This window comes from Pezoporus occidentalis, unplaced genomic scaffold (assembly GCF_034315485.1).
Source record: "Pezoporus occidentalis ecotype Australia unplaced genomic scaffold, CSIRO_AGI_Poc_V1 ctg428, whole genome shotgun sequence".
Classification (NCBI taxonomy): Eukaryota; Metazoa; Chordata; class Aves; order Psittaciformes; family Psittacidae; genus Pezoporus; species Pezoporus occidentalis.
In genome coordinates, this window is record NW_026915756.1 from 65,747 (window position 1) to 83,618 (window position 17,872).

At 63.1% G+C, this 17,872-nt stretch overlaps 4 protein-coding genes across 6 annotated transcripts; 2 read left to right on the forward strand and 2 right to left on the reverse strand.

Moving 5' to 3' along the window:
* Positions 1-114: 114 nt before the first annotated feature.
* Positions 115-6,304, reverse strand: APBA3 (amyloid beta precursor protein binding family A member 3). The gene is made up of 10 exons (XM_062634467.1): positions 5,348-6,304; positions 5,135-5,174; positions 4,625-4,770; positions 4,391-4,477; positions 4,020-4,178; positions 3,331-3,510; positions 2,983-3,195; positions 1,842-1,961; positions 1,023-1,163; positions 115-924 (listed from the first exon to the last, which is right to left on the reverse strand). Exons 1-10 carry the CDS (start codon positions 6,302-6,304, stop codon positions 853-855), a joined length of 2,115 nt encoding a protein of 704 aa, XP_062490451.1. The 3' UTR covers positions 115-852.
* A 127-nt stretch (positions 6,305-6,431) lies between these two features.
* On the forward strand, positions 6,432-7,384 carry MRPL54 (mitochondrial ribosomal protein L54). Its single transcript, XM_062634458.1, has 3 exons — positions 6,432-6,516; positions 6,747-6,903; positions 7,168-7,384. Exons 1-3 carry the CDS (start codon positions 6,447-6,449, stop codon positions 7,298-7,300), a joined length of 360 nt encoding a protein of 119 aa, XP_062490442.1. The 5' UTR covers positions 6,432-6,446; the 3' UTR covers positions 7,301-7,384.
* A 766-nt stretch (positions 7,385-8,150) lies between these two features.
* LOC134171873 (mucosa-associated lymphoid tissue lymphoma translocation protein 1-like) lies at positions 8,151-16,936 on the forward strand. 2 transcript variants are annotated; one of them, XM_062634468.1, is made up of 6 exons: positions 8,151-8,415; positions 9,038-9,167; positions 9,284-9,469; positions 10,110-10,240; positions 10,314-10,427; positions 16,459-16,936. In XM_062634468.1, exons 2-6 carry the CDS (start codon positions 9,050-9,052, stop codon positions 16,699-16,701), a joined length of 792 nt encoding a protein of 263 aa, XP_062490452.1. In that variant the 5' UTR covers positions 8,151-8,415; positions 9,038-9,049; the 3' UTR covers positions 16,702-16,936. The 2 variants fall into 2 exon arrangements, 1 of the variants encoding a protein (XP_062490452.1); XR_009967754.1 differs by lacking the exon at positions 16,459-16,936 and having other exon boundaries at positions 8,157-8,415; positions 10,090-10,240; positions 10,314-11,651.
* On the reverse strand, positions 12,307-16,959 carry RAX2 (retina and anterior neural fold homeobox 2). 2 transcript variants are annotated; one of them, XM_062634470.1, is made up of 4 exons: positions 16,900-16,959; positions 15,793-15,819; positions 14,688-14,911; positions 12,307-13,838 (listed from the first exon to the last, which is right to left on the reverse strand). In XM_062634470.1, the coding sequence occupies exons 3-4, from the start codon at positions 14,901-14,903 to the stop codon at positions 13,395-13,397; spliced, it is 660 nt and encodes a 219-aa protein (XP_062490454.1). In that variant the 5' UTR covers positions 14,904-14,911; positions 15,793-15,819; positions 16,900-16,959; the 3' UTR covers positions 12,307-13,394. The 2 variants fall into 2 exon arrangements, with proteins under 2 accessions (XP_062490454.1, XP_062490453.1); XM_062634469.1 differs by having other exon boundaries at positions 14,676-14,911.
* Positions 16,960-17,872: the final 913 nt, after the last annotated feature.

The following is a 17,872-nucleotide window of genomic DNA, read 5'->3' on the forward strand; positions in this document are numbered from 1 at the left end:
TGTGTGTGCTGGGTAGCAGCACACAATGGAAATCCATGGAGCAGGGTGGCCATGGTGGGACTTCCAACATCTAACACTAGAGCCTCCCCTGCTCCCAAAACACAGCCTCCCATCTTCCCTACAACGTTTATTTTAACACCAACCTGGGCACAGCCAGGTCAGCACCACCTCAGCCGTGGGGTGAAAACACAGCACCAGGGCTGATCATTGGGCTCATGATCCCGGGCTCCCAGCAGGATGTGGGCCTAGGCAGTGCTGTGTCCTGTGTTCCCCTTCTTCACACCGAGAGCTGAAACCCAGACACGAGTTCAGAGCAGCTGCAGGCACCACCAGGCAAAGGCAGAGGTAGTTTCCCAGCTCAGTGCAACTGACTGTACCCCCCAGGCTCTTGGCAAAACCAGGAAGGAGTGGATGCCAAGGGTGCTGCTGGGTCTTCCTTGGGGTGCCAGTGTGCACCCACAAGTGGGTGAGCCCTGCAGTTGCGCTTCTAGCACCAGCCCCACATGGCAAAAGGCACCATCGGTGAGTGTAGAAGTACTATCTGCAGTGAGCACATGGGTGACACCTTTCATGTGGCGTCCCCTCTCCTGCCGGCACCAGGCCAAGGTGAGGGACCCCGTGAATGGCCAGAACAGGCACTGTGAGGTGGGGAGGAGGTGCCCAAACTGTGGCACCACCGGCACTGACACTGCTCAGGCCCCCAGAACCTCCCTGTGTCCTGAGTACAGCTGAGGAGGTGCAGGATTAGACTCTGCCGGGGACCTGAGGCTCTGCTGAGGGTGCTGGGGCAGGAAGCAGAGCTTGTCCAGTCCATGCAGCCCCAGGCACGTGCAGCAGCAGCCAGGCTGGTGCTCAGAGGAAGAGGGGCTGCTCCTGCCCTGTCAGCAGGCGGTACGTGGAGGCTGGCATCGTCTTGATGTGGACCTGGGCAGAAACACACACATCAGCTAGGGATGCCAAAGCCCAGGCTGCAGGGTGCTGCTGCCAAACCAGCTCCGTGGGCAGCCCCAGCCCCAGTTCACCTCGCTGACAGCCTGCGTGAGGATCTGGATGATCCTCTCGTGTGGTGTTGCCACCACGCTCTGTCCGTTGATCTCGATGATGCGGTGCCCCACGCGGATGCCGCCTCTCTCTGCAATGCCCCCGCGCATCAGGCTGCAGATCTGGGCAGGGAAAGAGGATCAGAGCTGTGCCCACAGCCCAGGGACAGGAACAACGGCTCCCAAACCCCTGCATCTGGGCAGGCTCCCAGTAAGAGCTCTGCACTTGGGTGTTTCTCCTTCAGCACACAGCAAGGGCTGAGATGTCCCTCTGCATCACTGCCACTGGGGCCATGTGCTGAGCTGCAGCACACAGACTTCTGCTCCCCTGGCTCCCCTCAGCTCCCCCCATCAGAGCCCATCAAACCCTTGTGCTCCCATCTGGGCTGCAGTCAGAGCTCCTTCCTGGGGCAGCAGCTAGTGGGCTGCTGCGATTCCACACCCTCCACTTCCCTATCAGCTCCCACTGGCCCTGGAAATGCTCCTCTCTGCTTTTCCAACACAGCCTCGAGAGCAGGGAGCAGCTGGAACATGGGCAAGAGCAACAACGTCCCTAAGGACGTGCCACGAAAGCCAGAAAGCAAGCACCACCCTGAAAGCAAACAGCAAAGGAGCACCAGGGTGACAGATCCAACCCCCGGTGCTGCAGAGGAGAGCTCTGAGAAGCCTTTTCCTGTAGCACAAGCAATGGTTCTTTCCCTGTGGAAGCCTGAGGAGCATCGGAACAGTGTGGACACAGCCAGAACCGCGTGGCTCCTGCAGAAGAGTGACTGGAGCCCTTGGCACACTCCAAGAACTCACCACACCGTTCTCAACACAGAAGCCCAGCTGGTACTTGGAGTCAGGGCGCCGGATGACAGCCGTGGTGACAGGGGGACAGTGCACAATGTTCAGTGTCACCTCTGTCTGGTGCTTCAGCTCCTGAAAGATGGGACATGGCTTTGTCGGACACTGGCAGCTGTGCTGAGGGGTGACGCAGCCATGGTGCTAAGGATCAGCAACCTGTGTTCAGTGGGGAAACGGAGGCACACACAGGGATCTGCCATGCTCAGATTCAGGGAGAATTTGTAAATCCAGTCCAAGATGTCTCACTCTGCCCTGAGGCCACACTGTTCTTGCCCTAAGCTCCTTCCCGCCTGAGAGGTAGAAGATGTAACAGGTTCACAGAATCCCAGACTGGTTTGGGTTGGAAGGGTCCTTAACATCATCCAGCTCCAACCCCTGCCATGGGCAGGGACACCTTCCACTAGGGCAGCTTCCTCCAAGCCCCTGTGTCCAACCTGGCCTTGAGCACTGCCAGGGATGGGGCAGCCACAGCTTCTCTGGGCACCCTGTGCCAGCGCCTCAGCACCCTCACAGGGGAGAGCTTCTGCCTAAGAGCTCATCTCAGTCTCCCCTCAGGCAGGTTAAAGCCATTCCCCTTGGCCTGTCCCTACAGGCCCTTGTCCCAAGCCCCTCTCCAGCTTTCCTGCAGCCCCTTCAGGCACTGGAGCTGCTCTCAGGTCTCCCCTTCAGGAGCCTTCTCTTCTCCAGGCTGACCCAGGCCAGCTCTCTCAGCCTGGCTCCAGAGCAGAGCTGCTTCAGCCCTCACAGCACCTCCATGGCCTCTCTGGACTCCCTGTTCCCTCCAGCTCAGGAACCTGCCTCCTCACCCACCCTCCTCAGGCACTTGCACGCTGACACAGCAAGTTTTGTCCCCAGCTTTGCCCCTGCCTTGTCACATCCTTTCCTCCCAAGCACTCAAGAGCAGGAACTAGGATGAGAATGGGTCCCACGCTCCTTCCTGCTCTGCCCCACAGCCTCCTCTCACCTACCCACCCCCCAGCCAGAGCATCGGGGGGTACACCCTGGGTGTTACAGACACTCTCGGGCACATTCAGAAGCAGTGGGGCTGCCGCTCATCCCTGCCAGCACTGGTCCTGCTGGGTTGGAGGAGGCTCACCCGGATGATGCTCTGGCATGTGGCGAGGGGCAGCCCCACCAGGCTCATCCCGTTGATGCACATGAGGCGGTCCCCGATGCTCAGCTCACCCGACCTCTCTGCAGGGCCCCCATGCATCAGGTTGGCGATGACCACCGTGGGCAGGATGGAGCCCCATCCCGACTCCACGATGGCAATGCCTAGAATTTCCCCCTTCTGCTTCCGGATGCAGACCTGCAGAGGGGTGGCACGCATGGATTATGACCACCAGTCACAGGGTGCATGTGCCAGCACGGGTGTCCTGGGGAGCCACGGAGGGGGTGACACAGGGTAACCCACACTGTTCCACCCCTCCAAAGCAGCTCTTACGTCCTTGCAGTTCTCCTGCTGGGAGAAGTGGCTCAGCTCTGCATTGTATTGCTCCTGCTCTTCCAGGGTATGGCTGTACTGGCGAGGGCTCAGCTCGCTCGGGTCGATGCTGTTGGCCTCCAGGAAGCGCTGGTAGGCGACTCCGAATGCCTGCCCAATGGCCTGAGCAATGACCTGGGCCTAGGGAAAGAGAAAGGAGTTGTTTGTCCCCATAGCTCTTGGCCAGCAGCTGCCAGCACCCTGCAGTGGCCAACACTGTGGCTGAGAACTCCAAGGCATCCTCAATCCTTCCACACCTGAAGGCGTGGGCCCCAGCGTGATGCCAGTTTTCTCACTGGACTCTTCCATGTCATAGATCATAGAATCCCAGCCTGGTTTGGATTGGAAAGGACCTTAAAGCTCCTGCACCCCAACCCCTGCCACAGGCAGGGACCCCTTCCACTGGAGCAGCTTGCTCCAAGCCCCTGTGTCCAACCTGGCCTTGAGCACTGCCAGGGATGGGGCAGCCACAGCTTCTCTGAGCACCCTGTGCCAGCGCCTCAGCACCTGAGGTGCTCAGGTGGGCTCCTTCCCCCTCCCTGTGCCCACTGCAAGCCCCCAGCATGGAGACCCAGAGCGCTTGGTCACATTAGAGCAGGATGAGGCCCAGGCTCCCGGTGTAACCCTCCCAAGTGCCTCTCCCTCCTCACGTTGGCTGAGTGGAAGACGTGGCAGATCATGGTGTAGAGCCGCTTCTCCCCCGCACCCGGCGCCTGCCGTGGCAGCTTCCGCCGTGCCATGAGCACCACGAGGGAGCCGATGTCGGCGATGTAGGAGATGGTCTGCAGGGAGTGATCCATCATGGCCTCCTGTAAGGGGCAGAAACCAGCTCTATGCCTCAAGGGACAAACAGCTCCTTCATCAGGGGCTCGCCCCGCTCAAGCTGGGAACCCAGTGGCTCCCAGGAGATGCAGTTTACACAAGAAGCTTCATGTGAGCACACAGAGAGCTGAGGGACACCTCCTGTCTGTGTGAGCTGACCATGGAGAGCCCCACATCCATGTGGATGCTCCCTGCTCACCTGTGTGTCAGCGGTGAGCACCTTGATCCTCTGCGTGGAGACAAACAACTCCACCTCTGTCATGGGCTGCGACTCCCCCTCCGGGGCCTGGAGGACAAAGCACCCGGGTCACTGCTGCTGCTGCCGGGGGGGGCCTGCCCCACAGCCAGGAGGTCCCTGTGCAGGTCCGCAGCGGTGCCCCACACCCATGGGGCACCAGGCTTAATGACAGTTGTGTCCCTTCCCTTCGTGCACCTTGATCCGGTCCACTGCCTCCTGGGCCTGTGCCATGCGGACACTGGTCGGGGGATTCCGCTCAGAGATCAGTTGCGTGGAGCCCAGGTACTTGGCTCCAAAAATCACACCATCCAGCAGATCCTCCGGCTCACAGGGGCCTGGAACTGAGGTATCCGGAGGGACTAAGCAGGGGCTGCTCCCCCCCACCCCAGAGGTACCAAGTCCTGCTGCCCGTTAACTGTGTTCCTACACATGGCACCTGGCAGACAGCCCCTGGCACCACCGGTTAAACCAACTCTGCCCCAGGGCTGCTTCCTTCTGGAATTCTTCTTTCTCCCTTCCCGAGCCTGAAACCCACCCACTGCCCCCTCCCCAATCCCTGGAGCACCCCCATTTGCTCAGTGAGGGACTGAAAGAGCTCCCTGGAGTCTGAGGCCACGTTCCCATCCTCTGTGGGTGCAGAGCTGGGTGCTCCCTCCTATATCCTTTAGCCCGGTTCTGAGGAGGAGGTGGTGGGTCAGGACTCACCCTCTTTGAAGGCCGGGTGGGAGGATGGAGGTTCCCTGCTCTGCAAAGCAACAGGAGAGCAGGTGAGGCTGCGGCCGGGATCCCGGGGCTCAGCCGTGCGAGCACCCCCTGCGCTCAGGCAGCCAAAGCCAGTCCCGAGGGTCAGATCCGGGCACCTGAGGAGAAGCCACCCCTGGCTCCCCTCCGCCCCCACCAGAGCCCCGGGGCACTCACGGTGACAGCGCCCGGCGGCGCCTGCTCCTTCTCCGGGGCGGGTGACAAGGAGACCCAGGCTGGCTCTGGGGAGCAGTCCCGGGGGCTCTCACTGCTGGAGCCGAGCTCGCTCAGCTCCTCTGCACAGCGCCCGCTGCCACAGGCTCCTTCCTCCGGGCTCCCCGCAGCGGCCGGCTCCTCCTGAGCCCGCAGCGCTTCCAGGCTGGCCCCACACAGGACACTGGAGCAAGCCAAGGGGGTCCCGGCGCCGGGCTCGGGCAGGCCCCCCTCGTGGCACAGGAGGCTCAGCAAGTCCTCCCGCTCGGCCTCGGCGAACAGCAGCCCGTGGCAGGGCCGGGAGCAGGCCGAGTGCTGGGCGCAGCAGCGCCGGGTGTCCAGGCCCCGGCCCATGGCCACGTGCAGCGGGCACGGCAGGCACCGGCCCCGGCACCGCCGGGCCCGGCTCCCCGCCGGAGAAGCGGTGCCAGCGCCCGGGCCCTGCTCGGAGCAAGGGGGGTCGCAGAGGCTGGGGTCGAGGCTCTCGAGCTGCCCCAGCAGGGCTCGCAGCTCCGGGGCTTCGTCCTCCGCAGCCTCGTCCAGCTCCATGCCCGCAGGGTCGCTGCTGCCAGGGGCCGCGAGGGCGCTCCCAGCACCCGGTTCCCAGCTCCCGGGGCCCCGCGGCCCCGCGCTCGCTCCCTCCTCGTCCATGGCCCCGCCCAGGCCGCGTCCGCTCCCAGGGACCGCGGGAGGGCCCGGGACGGGTCCCCGCCGGCTCCCGGGGCCGGGCAGGTCCTGCCTGGAGCCGCAGCCAGGGGGCGGGGAGGCGAAGGGCGGCAGCTCCGGCCGCCCGCTCCCCGCGCTCCGCTCCAGGCCGCTGGGCCGCGCTGCGGGCTCCTCCTCCGCGTCCATGGCCGGCGGCTCCGGCTCCGGCGCCGCCGCGGGGCTCCCGGCAGCCCGCGGGGAACCGGCGGGGTCCATGGCGCGGGGCGGGGCGGGGCGGGGCACGGCCGGACCTCGCTGCCGGGCTCGCTGCGCATGCGCTGCCCCACCCCTCCCGGTGGGCCCCGCCCCTTCCACGGGCTCAGCCTATCGCTGTTCCGGGGGCCGCGCGCGCCCCAAGATGGCGGCCCGGGCGCTGCTGCTGCGGGCGGCGTTCCCCGGCCCGGCCCGTGGCTACGCCAAGAAACCGGGTGAGCCCCGGCCCCGGCCCCGGCCGGCCCTTCCCCGGCCCTTCCCCGGCCCTTCCCCGGCCCCAGCTCTCTCCTCTGCCCTGTGCCTCCCGTCCCCGGTCTCTCCTTCCTGCCCCGGTGCTGCTGCCCCCGCCGGGGCCCGGCTCTCGCCCCGTCCCTTGCCCAGACTGAGCTCCTGCTCCTGCTCCCGCTCCCGCTCTCCCCGCTCTGACCCTGCCCTTGTCCCGCAGCTGTGAAGGTGAAGGGCAAGAGCGTGCCGAAGGAGGGGCTGAAGCCGCCGGAGGTGTGCACTGACCCCGCCATGCTCAGCGCCTACGCCATGGGCGTCAATTACTTCAAGGATGGCCCCGAGGTGGCCCTGAAGCCCGACTCTGAGTACCCGGACTGGTAGGTGCTGCCTGCGCCCCTTGCTGTGTCCTTACGGAGGTGCATCCCAGAGGCACAGACAGGCGTGACGGGCACGGAGCTGCTCTGGGAGAAGGAAAGCTGCTGCTCCAGAGCCCAGAGGCCCTGCTGAGGGCTGGAGCCGGGGGCACTGTGCCTGTGGAGGGTGTGGATCCACGTGTCCCAGTCACACACTTCGGTCGCTCCGTCCCCTGCCTGTCCATTTGCCCTCCCTTCTTTAGCCTCATCCTCTGTGTTTGCTCACAGGCTCTTTAAGATCCACCTCGGGCCTCCCAAGAAGCTGGAGGAGCTGGATCCCAACTCCATCGAGTACTGGAGGCGCCTGCGGAGGTACAACACGTGGCAGCACAACAAGCTGAAGAAGGGCAAGAAGTTGTAGGTGCCCAGGGCTGCCCTGAGCCCAGCTTCTGTTCTTGGGCTGCTCTTCTTGCTGTAAATGAGTAATAAACCTCTGGTGAGACTGGTGCCTGTGATGGGGCAGTGGCCAGTCCAGGTCACCTGCAAGCTCAGCGCAGGTCCCGCCTCATGCTGGGAGCTGTGAGGGGCTGAGGCAACACAAGCCACGCATTTTTGGTGTATTTGGTGAAACAGAAGCTGGGTTTTTTGCTGGTAAAAGGGTCCTGCTCTGGAAGGATCCTGCGCTGGCGTATGGGGTGGGTTTGGGGTGGGGACTGGCTTTGCTGGTAGCACGGTGTCACCTTGGGTTGTCTCTGACCTAGACTCGCTGCCCAGCAGCTCCTGCCTGGCCTCAAGTTGGGCTGTGGGGACAAAGCAGCCACCTTCAAGGTCCTCCCAGCTACTAGAGAGCAGTTCAGCTGAGAAGGACCTGGGAGTGCTGGTGGGTGATAAGTTGACCATGAGCCAGTCGTGAGCTTATGGCCAGGAGGGACAAGAGTATCCTGGGGTGCCCTGGGAGGAGTGTGGCAGCAGGTCAAGGGAGGCGATTCCTCCTCTACTAACCCTGGTGAGGGCACATCTGGAGAACTGTGTCCAGGGCTGTGCTCCCTGGGATGAGAGACAAGGAGCTGGAGAGGATCCAGCAGAGGCCACAGGGATGCTCAGGGGTCTGGAGCATCTCACATGAGGAGAGATTGCGGCAGCTGGGCCTCGTTGGTCAGAGAAGAGCAGGCTGGGAGGGGATCTCATCAGTGCAGATCAATAGCTCAAAGGTGGGTGCCAGGTGAAGGGGGCCTGACTCTTCTCAGTGGTGTGCCCAGCGACGGGATGAGGAGCCATGGCCAGAATTCCTGTGTGAGCTGCTTGGGGGGCCCTGCCCTGCCAGGGCTTGCACTGGGTGATCTCCAGAGGTTCCCTCAACCCTGGTGCTGCTGTGGGAAGGGCTGAGCCGGTGCTGGGGCTGCGTCGTGCTCCCGGGGCACAGGAGGAAGCAGAAGTGCTGCTGCCGCAGCGCGGGGGGGCTGGAGGGGTTGAACCCTCGTTTCCTCTGTGTGGGCTCAGCGCTGGGAGCTGCTGGGGCTGGGGCTGTGTCCAGCGGTGAGTGCCGTGCCCTGCCCTGTCCCACTGCCACCCGCGGGGCAGTGTTGGGGACACCGAGGCCTGGTCTCTGCCTGGGAGCCCCTGGTGGCACCCAGCCCCTGTGGGTGCCTTGTTCTGCATGGGTTGGGGGGAGGAGGAGGAGGGCGCTGGTCCCTGGGCGCTGCCCCTGCTTTGTGCCACGCTCCCCTCACTGCCAAAGCCTTTGCAAGGGTTAAGGGGACCCGAGGTGCTTCCCACCACCCCCCTGTACCCTCCCCTAACCTCCCATGCTCCTCGTGGTGGCCCAGCAGGGCTCAGGCTGGCTCTGGAGCCCCCCCCCAGGGGCCTGGTGGTGCTGAGGGGCTGCTGATACCTCACGGGGTCCCTGCCGCTGCCCTCTGTGGTGGCCCCTGTTCTCTGTCCCCTGCAGGGTCAGGGCTGGTCCCAGGGGAGCTCCTCTCTCTCCAGTTCCTGGCTCCAGATCCCAGCTCCTCCCCGGAGAGGCTCCTGCAGGCGGGTGACTGGGTACCCGCCTGTGCCGGTGCTCTCCCTCCCGACCCACACGCACTGTGGTGGTGTCTGGAGGGGCACAGGCACTCATTCTCCGCCATCACCAGTGGTCACTGTGGTCCCTCCGCAGGGGCTGGGTGCGATGGGGGACTGGAGCTCGCCCATCAGCTCGCTGGGTGGGGAGGTGCTGGCCCGGCTCTGCCAGCTCCTGGACATCACTGGCTGCGGCTGGCGCAGGTTGGCTGAGGTGGCGGCGTCAGGTGCAGGTAGGGGCAGAGGGGATGTCCCCAGGCGGCAGCACCGTGGGCTGAGCCAGGCCCCCACCGGCCCCATGGTGGCCGCAGCCTGGGCGGGGGAGCTGGGCTGTGGTGCTGAGCGCTGCAGGTACCTTGCAGCGAGGAGGAGCTGGAGATGTGCTCGCTGAAGGTGCTGGAGCCCCATGGCAGCCCCGCACAGAGCCTCCTGCAGCTCCTGGCTGAGCGCAACTGCACCCTGCAGGACCTGCTGGGCTGCCTGGGGAGGATGGGGCACATGCAGGCCTGCCACGTCCTCAGCAGTGCCGGTACGGACGGGCACCGGGGCCCCACGGGGCCTGGAGGGGGCACCAGCAGGGGGAAAGCAGGGGGAGATGAGTGCTTCCTGCTGGTGGGCTTGCTCTGGACAGCAGCGCCCAGGGCGGGGTGGCCTGGGATGGGTGCAGTAGGTTGAGACAGGATGGGATGGGATGGGATGGGATGGGATGGGATGGGATGGGATGGGATGGGATGGGATGGGATGGGATGGGATGGGAGGAGTAATGGGACGTGATGGGAGAAGAAGGGATAGGATGCATGGATGCAGTAGGGTGAGATAGGATGGGATCGGGGATCATACTGTGACAGGACAAGAAGGGATGGGGTGGGATGGAGTGGGAAGAGAAGGGGCAGAACAGAATGGGATAAGACAGGGTACAGTGTGACAAGATGGGTGGAGCAGAGCAGAGTGGGATGGGATGGAACAGGATAAGGTGGGGTGGGTGGCACTGGGTGAGACAGGTAGAGATGAAGAGGCTGGGACAGGACTGAGGGGTAGGATGGGACAGGGTGCAGTTGGATGGGGTGAGATGGAAGAGGACAGGCTATGGTGGGCTGGGATGGGACAGGACCTCACAAGCTGGTGCAGGGGGGGTCTCAGCCAGCCCAGGCTGCTCTCTCCTCTCCCAGTCCAGGATACAATCTGCATCGTGGAGCAGCCGGAGTCGCAGGTGGTGGCAGAGGGGACACATGTGTCCCTGAGCTGCCGGGCCGCCGGCCCACCGGGGCTCACGTACCAGTGGTTCTGCGGGAGGCAGGAGGTGAGCGCCTGCCCCGGCCATGGTGCAGGATGGGTCAGAGGGACCCCAGTCCTGGTCACCTCCTGTCCTGTAGGTGCCTGGAGCCACGGCCCCGGAACTGGTGATGGACACGGCTGCACTGCGGGGCCGTTCTGAGTGGTTCATCTGCCGTGTGAACCGTGGGAATGCCTTCACCTTCTCCCAGTGGGTGTGCGTCCAGGTGGAGAGGAGCAGCCTCCGTGCAGGTGGGCCCCGAGAGAGGGTCCCCAGACTGGAACCTGTGGGGCACCACTTGTTCCCATCAGGAATGGGGTGGCTCCCGCAGGACATTGACTGCCATGTTGCACCCCAGCTCTGGACCTTCTGGGGTTACGGTGCCCATGGAGGAGTTGTATTATGGAATGGTTTGGGTTGGAAGGGACCTTAAAGCTCCTCCAGCCCCAACCCCTGCCACGGGCAGCGACCCCTTCCACTGGAGCAGCTTGCTCCAGGCCCCTGTGTCCAACCTGGCCTTGAACACTGCCAGGGATGGGGCAGCCACAGCTTCTCTGGGCACCCTGTGCCAGCGCCTCAGCACCCTCACAGGGAAGAGCTTCTGCCTAAGAGTTATCTCTGTCTCCCCTCTGGCAGGTTAAAGCCATTCCCCTTGGCCTGTCCCTACAGGCCCTTGTCCAAAGCCCCTCTCCAGGTTTCCTTTAGGCACTGGAGCTGCTCTAAGGTCTCTCCTTAAGGAGCCTTCTCTTCTCCAGGCTGCCCCAGGCCAGCTCTCAGCCTGGCTCCATAGGTTGAGGGAATACCCTGTGTCTTCCTCATGTCCACTTGTCTCATTCCACCCATGGGTGCCAGGACCTGCAGCTGGGGGACCTGTGAGCAGCCCTATGGAGCTCTGGGTGCTCAGTTTGCTGCCTCATCCCCTCTGCAGCCGACGGTCACTGCTCGACCATGTCAGGGCTGCAGGTCCTGCAGCACCCTCAGCCATGTCCCTGGGCAGTGCCAGCCCCATGTGCGCAGGGGCATGGTGCCCAGAGCCCACAGCTCAGTACTGGAGCAGGGTTGGCTTCATCCAGGTCTGGAAGAAATAGAGAGAAATAAGCAGATTAAGGGGCAAATCCTGCAGGAGGGGATTAGAGAGGGTGGGAGTGGGAGGGCTCCTGCTCTGTCACGAGGGCCTGGGAGAATGCCCCAGTCCTCCCAGTACGAGCTCTGGTGCGGGAGGGGGCAGTCAGTGATTTCAGATGGGATTGGGATCTCTGAGGGGGGTGAAAAATGCCTTTTTGCTTGGGTTTTCCCCAAACTGGATCTCAAGTGGGGAAAGCATCAGTAAGGAGGGGAGGATGGGGGCTCTGGGCTCTGTCCTGCAGTGAAATGGCATCGGTTTAGACCACAACTCTTGCCTGTTTCTGCATTAAATGCCCTCGGGAGGGAAGGTCACCCCCCCCATTAGGGTCCCCCCGTGGGTGCCATGCTGCCCTTGCCCCACTGCACGCCCACTGCATCCCAAGCCAGGGAGACGCTTTTGGGTGGCAGTGGCCAGTGGGGGAAGTGGGGCAGGAGCAGCCTCAGCCCCATCAGTGCCCCCTTGGCCGGGTGGGGGCCGCTGAGCCGCCGCGCTCACGGCTTTTGTTGGCGCTGGGGAGCCGGGGGGAGCCCCGCGCTGGCGCCAGCCTCGGCACTGATGTCATGTGAAACGTGCAGCCCCATTGAGCGCGTCCCTTCCCTCGGATCAAACCCCATTACTTCCACTGCCCTTAGTTCATTATGTCCCCGCCGCAGCGCGGCTGCTTTGCCCCGGCCCTGCCCCATTAGCTGGGCTGCGGAGCCGGGGGAACATCGATTATGCTTTTAATGGCTCGTTGGAGGTTTAATTGTTACTAACGAAGCAGCCGGGCAGCAGCAGCCGGGGGACGGGGGGCACACAAGGAGCAGGGTCTCGCTGGGGTCAGCGCCTCGGCTGGCCCGGTGGCATCCCAGCCTGACCCTGGGCACGCTGGATGGGGTCTGGTGCGGGGGAGACCCCCTGGGGTGGTGGGGACACTTCGGGGATGGGGCAGCATCCCCACACCCGGTCCCAGCAACACCCTGGGTTCAGGAAACTTCTTGTGTTGGTGGGAGGAAGATCACTTGGAGCCCGCTCCTCTTCCCTAGGGATCCCCAGGGACCTGGGGCTCCCACTGGCCCGGGGCTGAGCCCCCATCCCACCAGCCATCCATGCTTCAGCACCCCAAAGCCACCGCAGGTTCATCCATCTCTGTTCAAGGGGAAGGTCTCCTCTGCAGGCCCCTCTATGATGGTGTCACTGAGCCCTGGTGCCGGGCAGCTGGGTCCCCTGGGGCTGCAGAGCCATGCTGGGAGCCCCCGGGACACCTTGTCACCCTCCCACAGGTGCCGTGAGGTTCCCAGGGCTCCTGGCCCTGTCACCAAGCTGAGGTCCCGCTGCCACCCAGTGCCATGGGGTGGCTTTGTGATACCAGCATGTGGCCAGGTGAGTTCCACAGGGGAGCAATGGGGGCAGTTGGACCAAGGGGGGGTGAGCAGATGCCCCTTGATGAGCTGCTGAGAACACAGCCACAGCCCAGAGCAAGTCACTGGTGCCTGTATCCGAGCCCAACCCAAGGGCGAGGGGGGGGGGGTGTCCTGGGTGATGCTCCCGCATGCCCCCCCCCGGAGCTCTCAGCACACTAATGAGCAGCACAGCCAATGCGGCTGCCGTTACGTTTCTCTCTTTACTCAGGATACAGCCATCTCCTCATCTACCAGCACACCGAGCATCGTCCCCGATGCGGCTAAAAAAGAATCCCCCCAAATACTCCCTAAACCTGGAGCTTTGTGTCTGTTCTGTTCAAATCTGCAGCATTAAAAAAAATGTTAATAATAAGAAGGGGAAAGGGTGGGACAAGGAGATGTCCAACTGGGACCCCCGAGACTTGGCCATATCCTCAGGCCAGGTCAATGCCTTGGCAAGGCTGCCAGGGTGCCCCCAAACCGCGGGGTCCCACCAGCACCCCGCTTGCTCCCCTGGCAGTAGCAGTGCTGGCTCAGCAGGGGGAGATGCAGCCCAGCATCCCTGTCCTGTGCTGGTCCTGCTGATCCCAATGGTCCCACTATCACCCCCCTCGCCTGCCCGGGGGCTGAGCCGGTGCCGGGGTGAGGATGAGGAGCCGGAGGGGAGCATTCATCAAATGGGCTGCCAGGTCTTGTCAATGGTCTGAATGTGCTCCTTGGCTTTCATGCGGAGTGAGGCGATGCTGGAGCTCCTCTGGTCCACCTCCTCCAGCGGGTACTTGTCCACAAAGGTGGTGCCGCACTGGTAGGGCGCGGGGGCCATGGGCTGCATGCCCTGCGCCATGGGCGGCGGAGTGCTGAGGAAGGAGTGACCCCCATAGGGGGGCTGCAGGGCCTGGGGGGCTCCCATGAAGCCGGGGATGCTGTGGACCGTGGTGGCACTGGAGATGGGGGACGTCAGCCATGGGTCCAGCGGGAGGGAGTTGCTCATGGGCCCCACGTTGGGGGTCATGGGGGGCCGGTTGAAGGAGAGCATGGGGGTGTCGTGGAGCTTCATGGAGTTGGCCTCCATCTTCTCCTGCCGCCTCCACTTGGCTCGTCGGTTCTGGAACCAAACCTGTGAGGTGAGAGCCAGGGTGAGCCCCACCGTGCACCACGGGGCTGTATCCCATATGGTGTGTCCCTCATGGAATGTTCCAGGTGGGGTGGCCACTCTGGGGTGCCCATACTGGGTACCGGTCAGTCAGTCTAATGTCATCTGGCCTTCAGAAGCCCCCGGGCAAAAGCTTCTAGAAGCCAAACTGTGATGGGGGAGCAGAGCAGGGGAGCTCCAGGGACCGGTCACAGTTGCTGGTGGACACTGGGCTGTGCTGGTGCAAACTTGCCAGAGTTTGTCCAGAGAAGGGCACAGGAGCTGGTGCAGGGCCTGGAGCACAAGTGTGATGGGGAACAGCTGAGGGACCTGGGGGGTTCAGTCTGGAGAAGAGAAGGCTCAGGGGGGACCTTAACCCAGGGCCAATTGGGAGCATCCCGGTGGGACCCCAGGCTCTTCCTCAGGAAGCAAAACTTCCTGAGCCCTCCTGGAGCCACCCTGCTCTGACAACCCCAAACCCCTCAAATCCATCAGGAGCTTCTGCTTTCCCAGTAGAAGTGGCCATGAGCAGTTGTTCGGTTGCTTTTCTGTTGGATCAGCTGCAGGGATGGGAGCAGCCACCACCAGCAAAGGAAAACGGGGTCTAAACCCCATCTCCCTGCCCGAACAGAGCCTCTGGCACTCGGGCTGGAGAGCCAGGCTCAGCCATCGAGCCCCTTTTCTGGGCAGGAGCAGCCAGGCCTGCAGAGGAGCCACCCTTGCCCTTGTGCAATGGGGAAACTGAAACACGGAGCTGGGCTCAGAGCGAAGCTCTGCAGTGCTGGGTGCTCCCTGCCTCCCCTGGGGTGCCCCTGGCCCTACCTGCACGCGGACCTCGGGCAGGTTGACCTTCATGGCGAGCTCCTCGCGGCTGTACACGTCGGGGTAGTGGGACTTCTCGAAGGCGCGCTCCAGCTCGTGGAGCTGGTACGTGGTGAAGGTGGTGCGGTTCCGCCGGTGCTTCTTCTTGGGCTGCTCCTCCTCCTCCTCGGCAGCGGCGGCGGCCGGGGGGGCAGCCTCGGAGTCCCCCTCGCACTTATTCAGGAACATGGTGGTGCCTGTGAGGGGACTGGGGGTTACCCGGAGCGTGGGGACTGCGGCTCTCCCATGAAACCCCAGGTCAGGGACAGCTGGACAAGGGGGTGGATGGAGGGATGGATGGAGGGATGGATGGAGGGATGGAGGGAGGGATGGAGGGAGGGAGGGAGGGAGGGAGGGATGGTTGATGGACGGATGGATGGGTGGGTAGGTGGATGCATGGAGGGATGATGGATGGATGGTTGATGGATGATGGATGGGTTATGCAAAGGTGTAATCTCTTCTGCTGCAGCACTATCCCCAGGATTGACACGGGGTCCTGGGAATGGTGTCCTGAGCACCCATGCTTGGCTCCACTCTCAGATCCCACCAGGCCAATGTGCCCTGAAGCCAAAAGCCAAATTTCACCTCAAGTAGAGGGTTTTATGAAAGCACCATCGGCAGGAGCTCACCTGCCCTGGTGTGGAGGAGACTGAGCCTGGGTCAGCTCCATCCTTCCAGCCCAGTTCCTCTCTTCCAGCCTCTTCCTTATGGATTATGAGTTCAGCCCCAAGCCTTTGGAGGACCCAGTGGTGGTCCCCAAACATGGCCAGAGCAACCCAGTGCAGTCCCCCTGGGCTAAGAACCTTTTCCCACATGATACGAGCAGGTTCAACCCTTGCAATGTTCCACCTTTGAGCTTTCCATCGGGCACTGGAAATCCTCCTGCAGTATTCCCTGGGGATTCAAGCATGTGGGGTGGATCCACCGGGGGGTGGGTGCTGACCATGGGGTGCTCTGGGGATGGGGTGGGTGGTGCTGGGGATGCAGGGGACACTGTGCAAGTGTCATGGTGTGTCCTGGGCTGGGATGTGGGCAGGGTTCAGGGTCCCCCCCCCGCTGCCACCCCCTTCTCACTCACCCGCTTCTCATTTGAGCAGCTCTGCACCTGAAAGAAGAAGGGAAGGGGCTGAGCACCCGGAGCCTCCACCTGGGTCCCAGACCCCCTGTGGGTCCCAGCACCCCACCATGGCCCCCCAGGGCAATGGGGGCACTGGGGCAATGGGAATGGGTGCAATGGGTGCTGAGAGTGAAGGGTGGCGCAGGCTGGGGGTGCTGGGACAGAATGGGGCAAGTGTGAGGAGGGGTCAGTGTCCCCCCACCCTGACCCCATCAGGAGGCAAAGGAAGTTCAAATCCCACCGGGAAGCTGAGGAAGCCCTGGAATGGGAATGGGAATGACATGAAGAAAGCAAAACAACCCTGCAGGGCTGGCCCCCCTCCCACTGCTCTGCGTGGCCATGGCCATGGATATCCCTGGCCACAGAGGGGACCCCATTGGCACCAGTCACCCCATGGCTCCCATTCCTCAGATCCCTGAGCCTGCACCACTTGGGATTGCTGCCTCAATCCGGGTGCAGGGAAGAGCCCCCCCCTGCTCGCAATGGACATTTTCCTGCATCATCCTGGTGGCAATTTGGGGGTTTGAGCCCTTGAGCTTTACAACTGTGCTGGAAGCACAAGGGCCCGGAGCCTCAGGAGGGTTCGTCCCCATCTACTCGGTGCCTTGACCTGTGGCTTTCCCACAGGAGCTGCCGGCTGGCGTGGGATTCCCTCTTATGGAGGGCACCCAAAAAAGCAACAGGAGCAGCATCAAGCCCTGGCTGAGGTTGGACAAAGTTGATTTCCCCAGAGCCAGCAACAGCAGAACATCAGTGGGGACAAGCGGCCTCCCCAGCAGCAGGGACACGGAGGACACAGCCCTGGCTCTCAGGGGGTCCCGGGGTTCTCCCCTCCAAAGCCCATCTGGCTGCCAGGATTGGGCTTGCTGATGCTGCTGGGGAGCAAGGACAGCTCCTGCCCTCCGGCACTGAGGTGTGAGTGATGCTGATGGGAACCAGCGCCTGCTCCCGAGCGCCGAGGAAGGGTCCCAGCCCTGGGGACACCCCAGGGACACACCAGGGTTGCCCGGTCCCGTCCTCAGCCTCTCCCCTGGACGCTTCCTCCCGAACCGCAATAAAAGGCATTACCTGCTGGGCCCAGCTCGGCTTTTCCAGGAGTATTTAACTTTGCTGGTCCCTCCTGGGAACCAAACAAACGGCTCAAGCGCGCCGATCTCGCAGATTTGGCAGCCAAAGTTGCCTCTTAGTCTTCTTATTTGTCACAGAACCGCGGTGCTAAGGCTCGGGAGAATCTTTATTTAGTGTTGCAGATGTCACCAAGGCACCGCAGATTGGAAATGAGTCCAAGGGATTAAGACGAGGTTATTAATTGGAGGCCTTCCCCTTTAAGAATGATTGACAGTTACTTTCTGGACAAGTAATTGCTCTAAATGTCCCCCCCCAGCGCGGGTCCGGGGGGCGGTGGAGGACAAAGCCCCGAACTGCCTTCCCCACTCGGATTGTCTCCCCACAAAGGCGTCCTGCTGGAGTTTGCTGTGTAATCCCCTCATTACAGCCAGGAGGAAGAATTAGAGACAGGGGGAGCGGAGAAGAAAGGCCGGGAGATGGGAGGGGGGAGGGAGGAGGATCTCCTCTGGCGGTGGATGGAGCTCCCCAAGCCCTGGTGGGATGGGGATGCAGCGGCTGGTCCCCGTGATGGGGATGGGGAGCTGGGAGCGATGGGAACGCGGCGTGGGGACAGGGATGGGCACCGGGCATGGGTGCAGCTGTGAGGACCAAGTGTGGGGAGGGGGTTATGGAGGCTGGGGACCCGCCGTGGGGTCTGGGTAGGGGGGACCAGGTGTAGGGACCATAGGGACTGGGCAGCCTGAACAGCCCTGGGGACCTTGAACGGGGAACAAGGGTAGGGACCAGGCAGGGGGACTGCGTGTGGGGAGTAGCCATGGGGAGCAGGCCCTGGGCACTGTCCATGGGACCGGGTGTGAGGGTCCCACCTCGTCCATTCCCGGCCATGGGGCTGAGCACAGGGACCAGGCATGGTGACACTCGGTGGGGTCCAGCTGTGGGGGCTGCCCATGGGCCCTGACGTGGGGATGAGGGG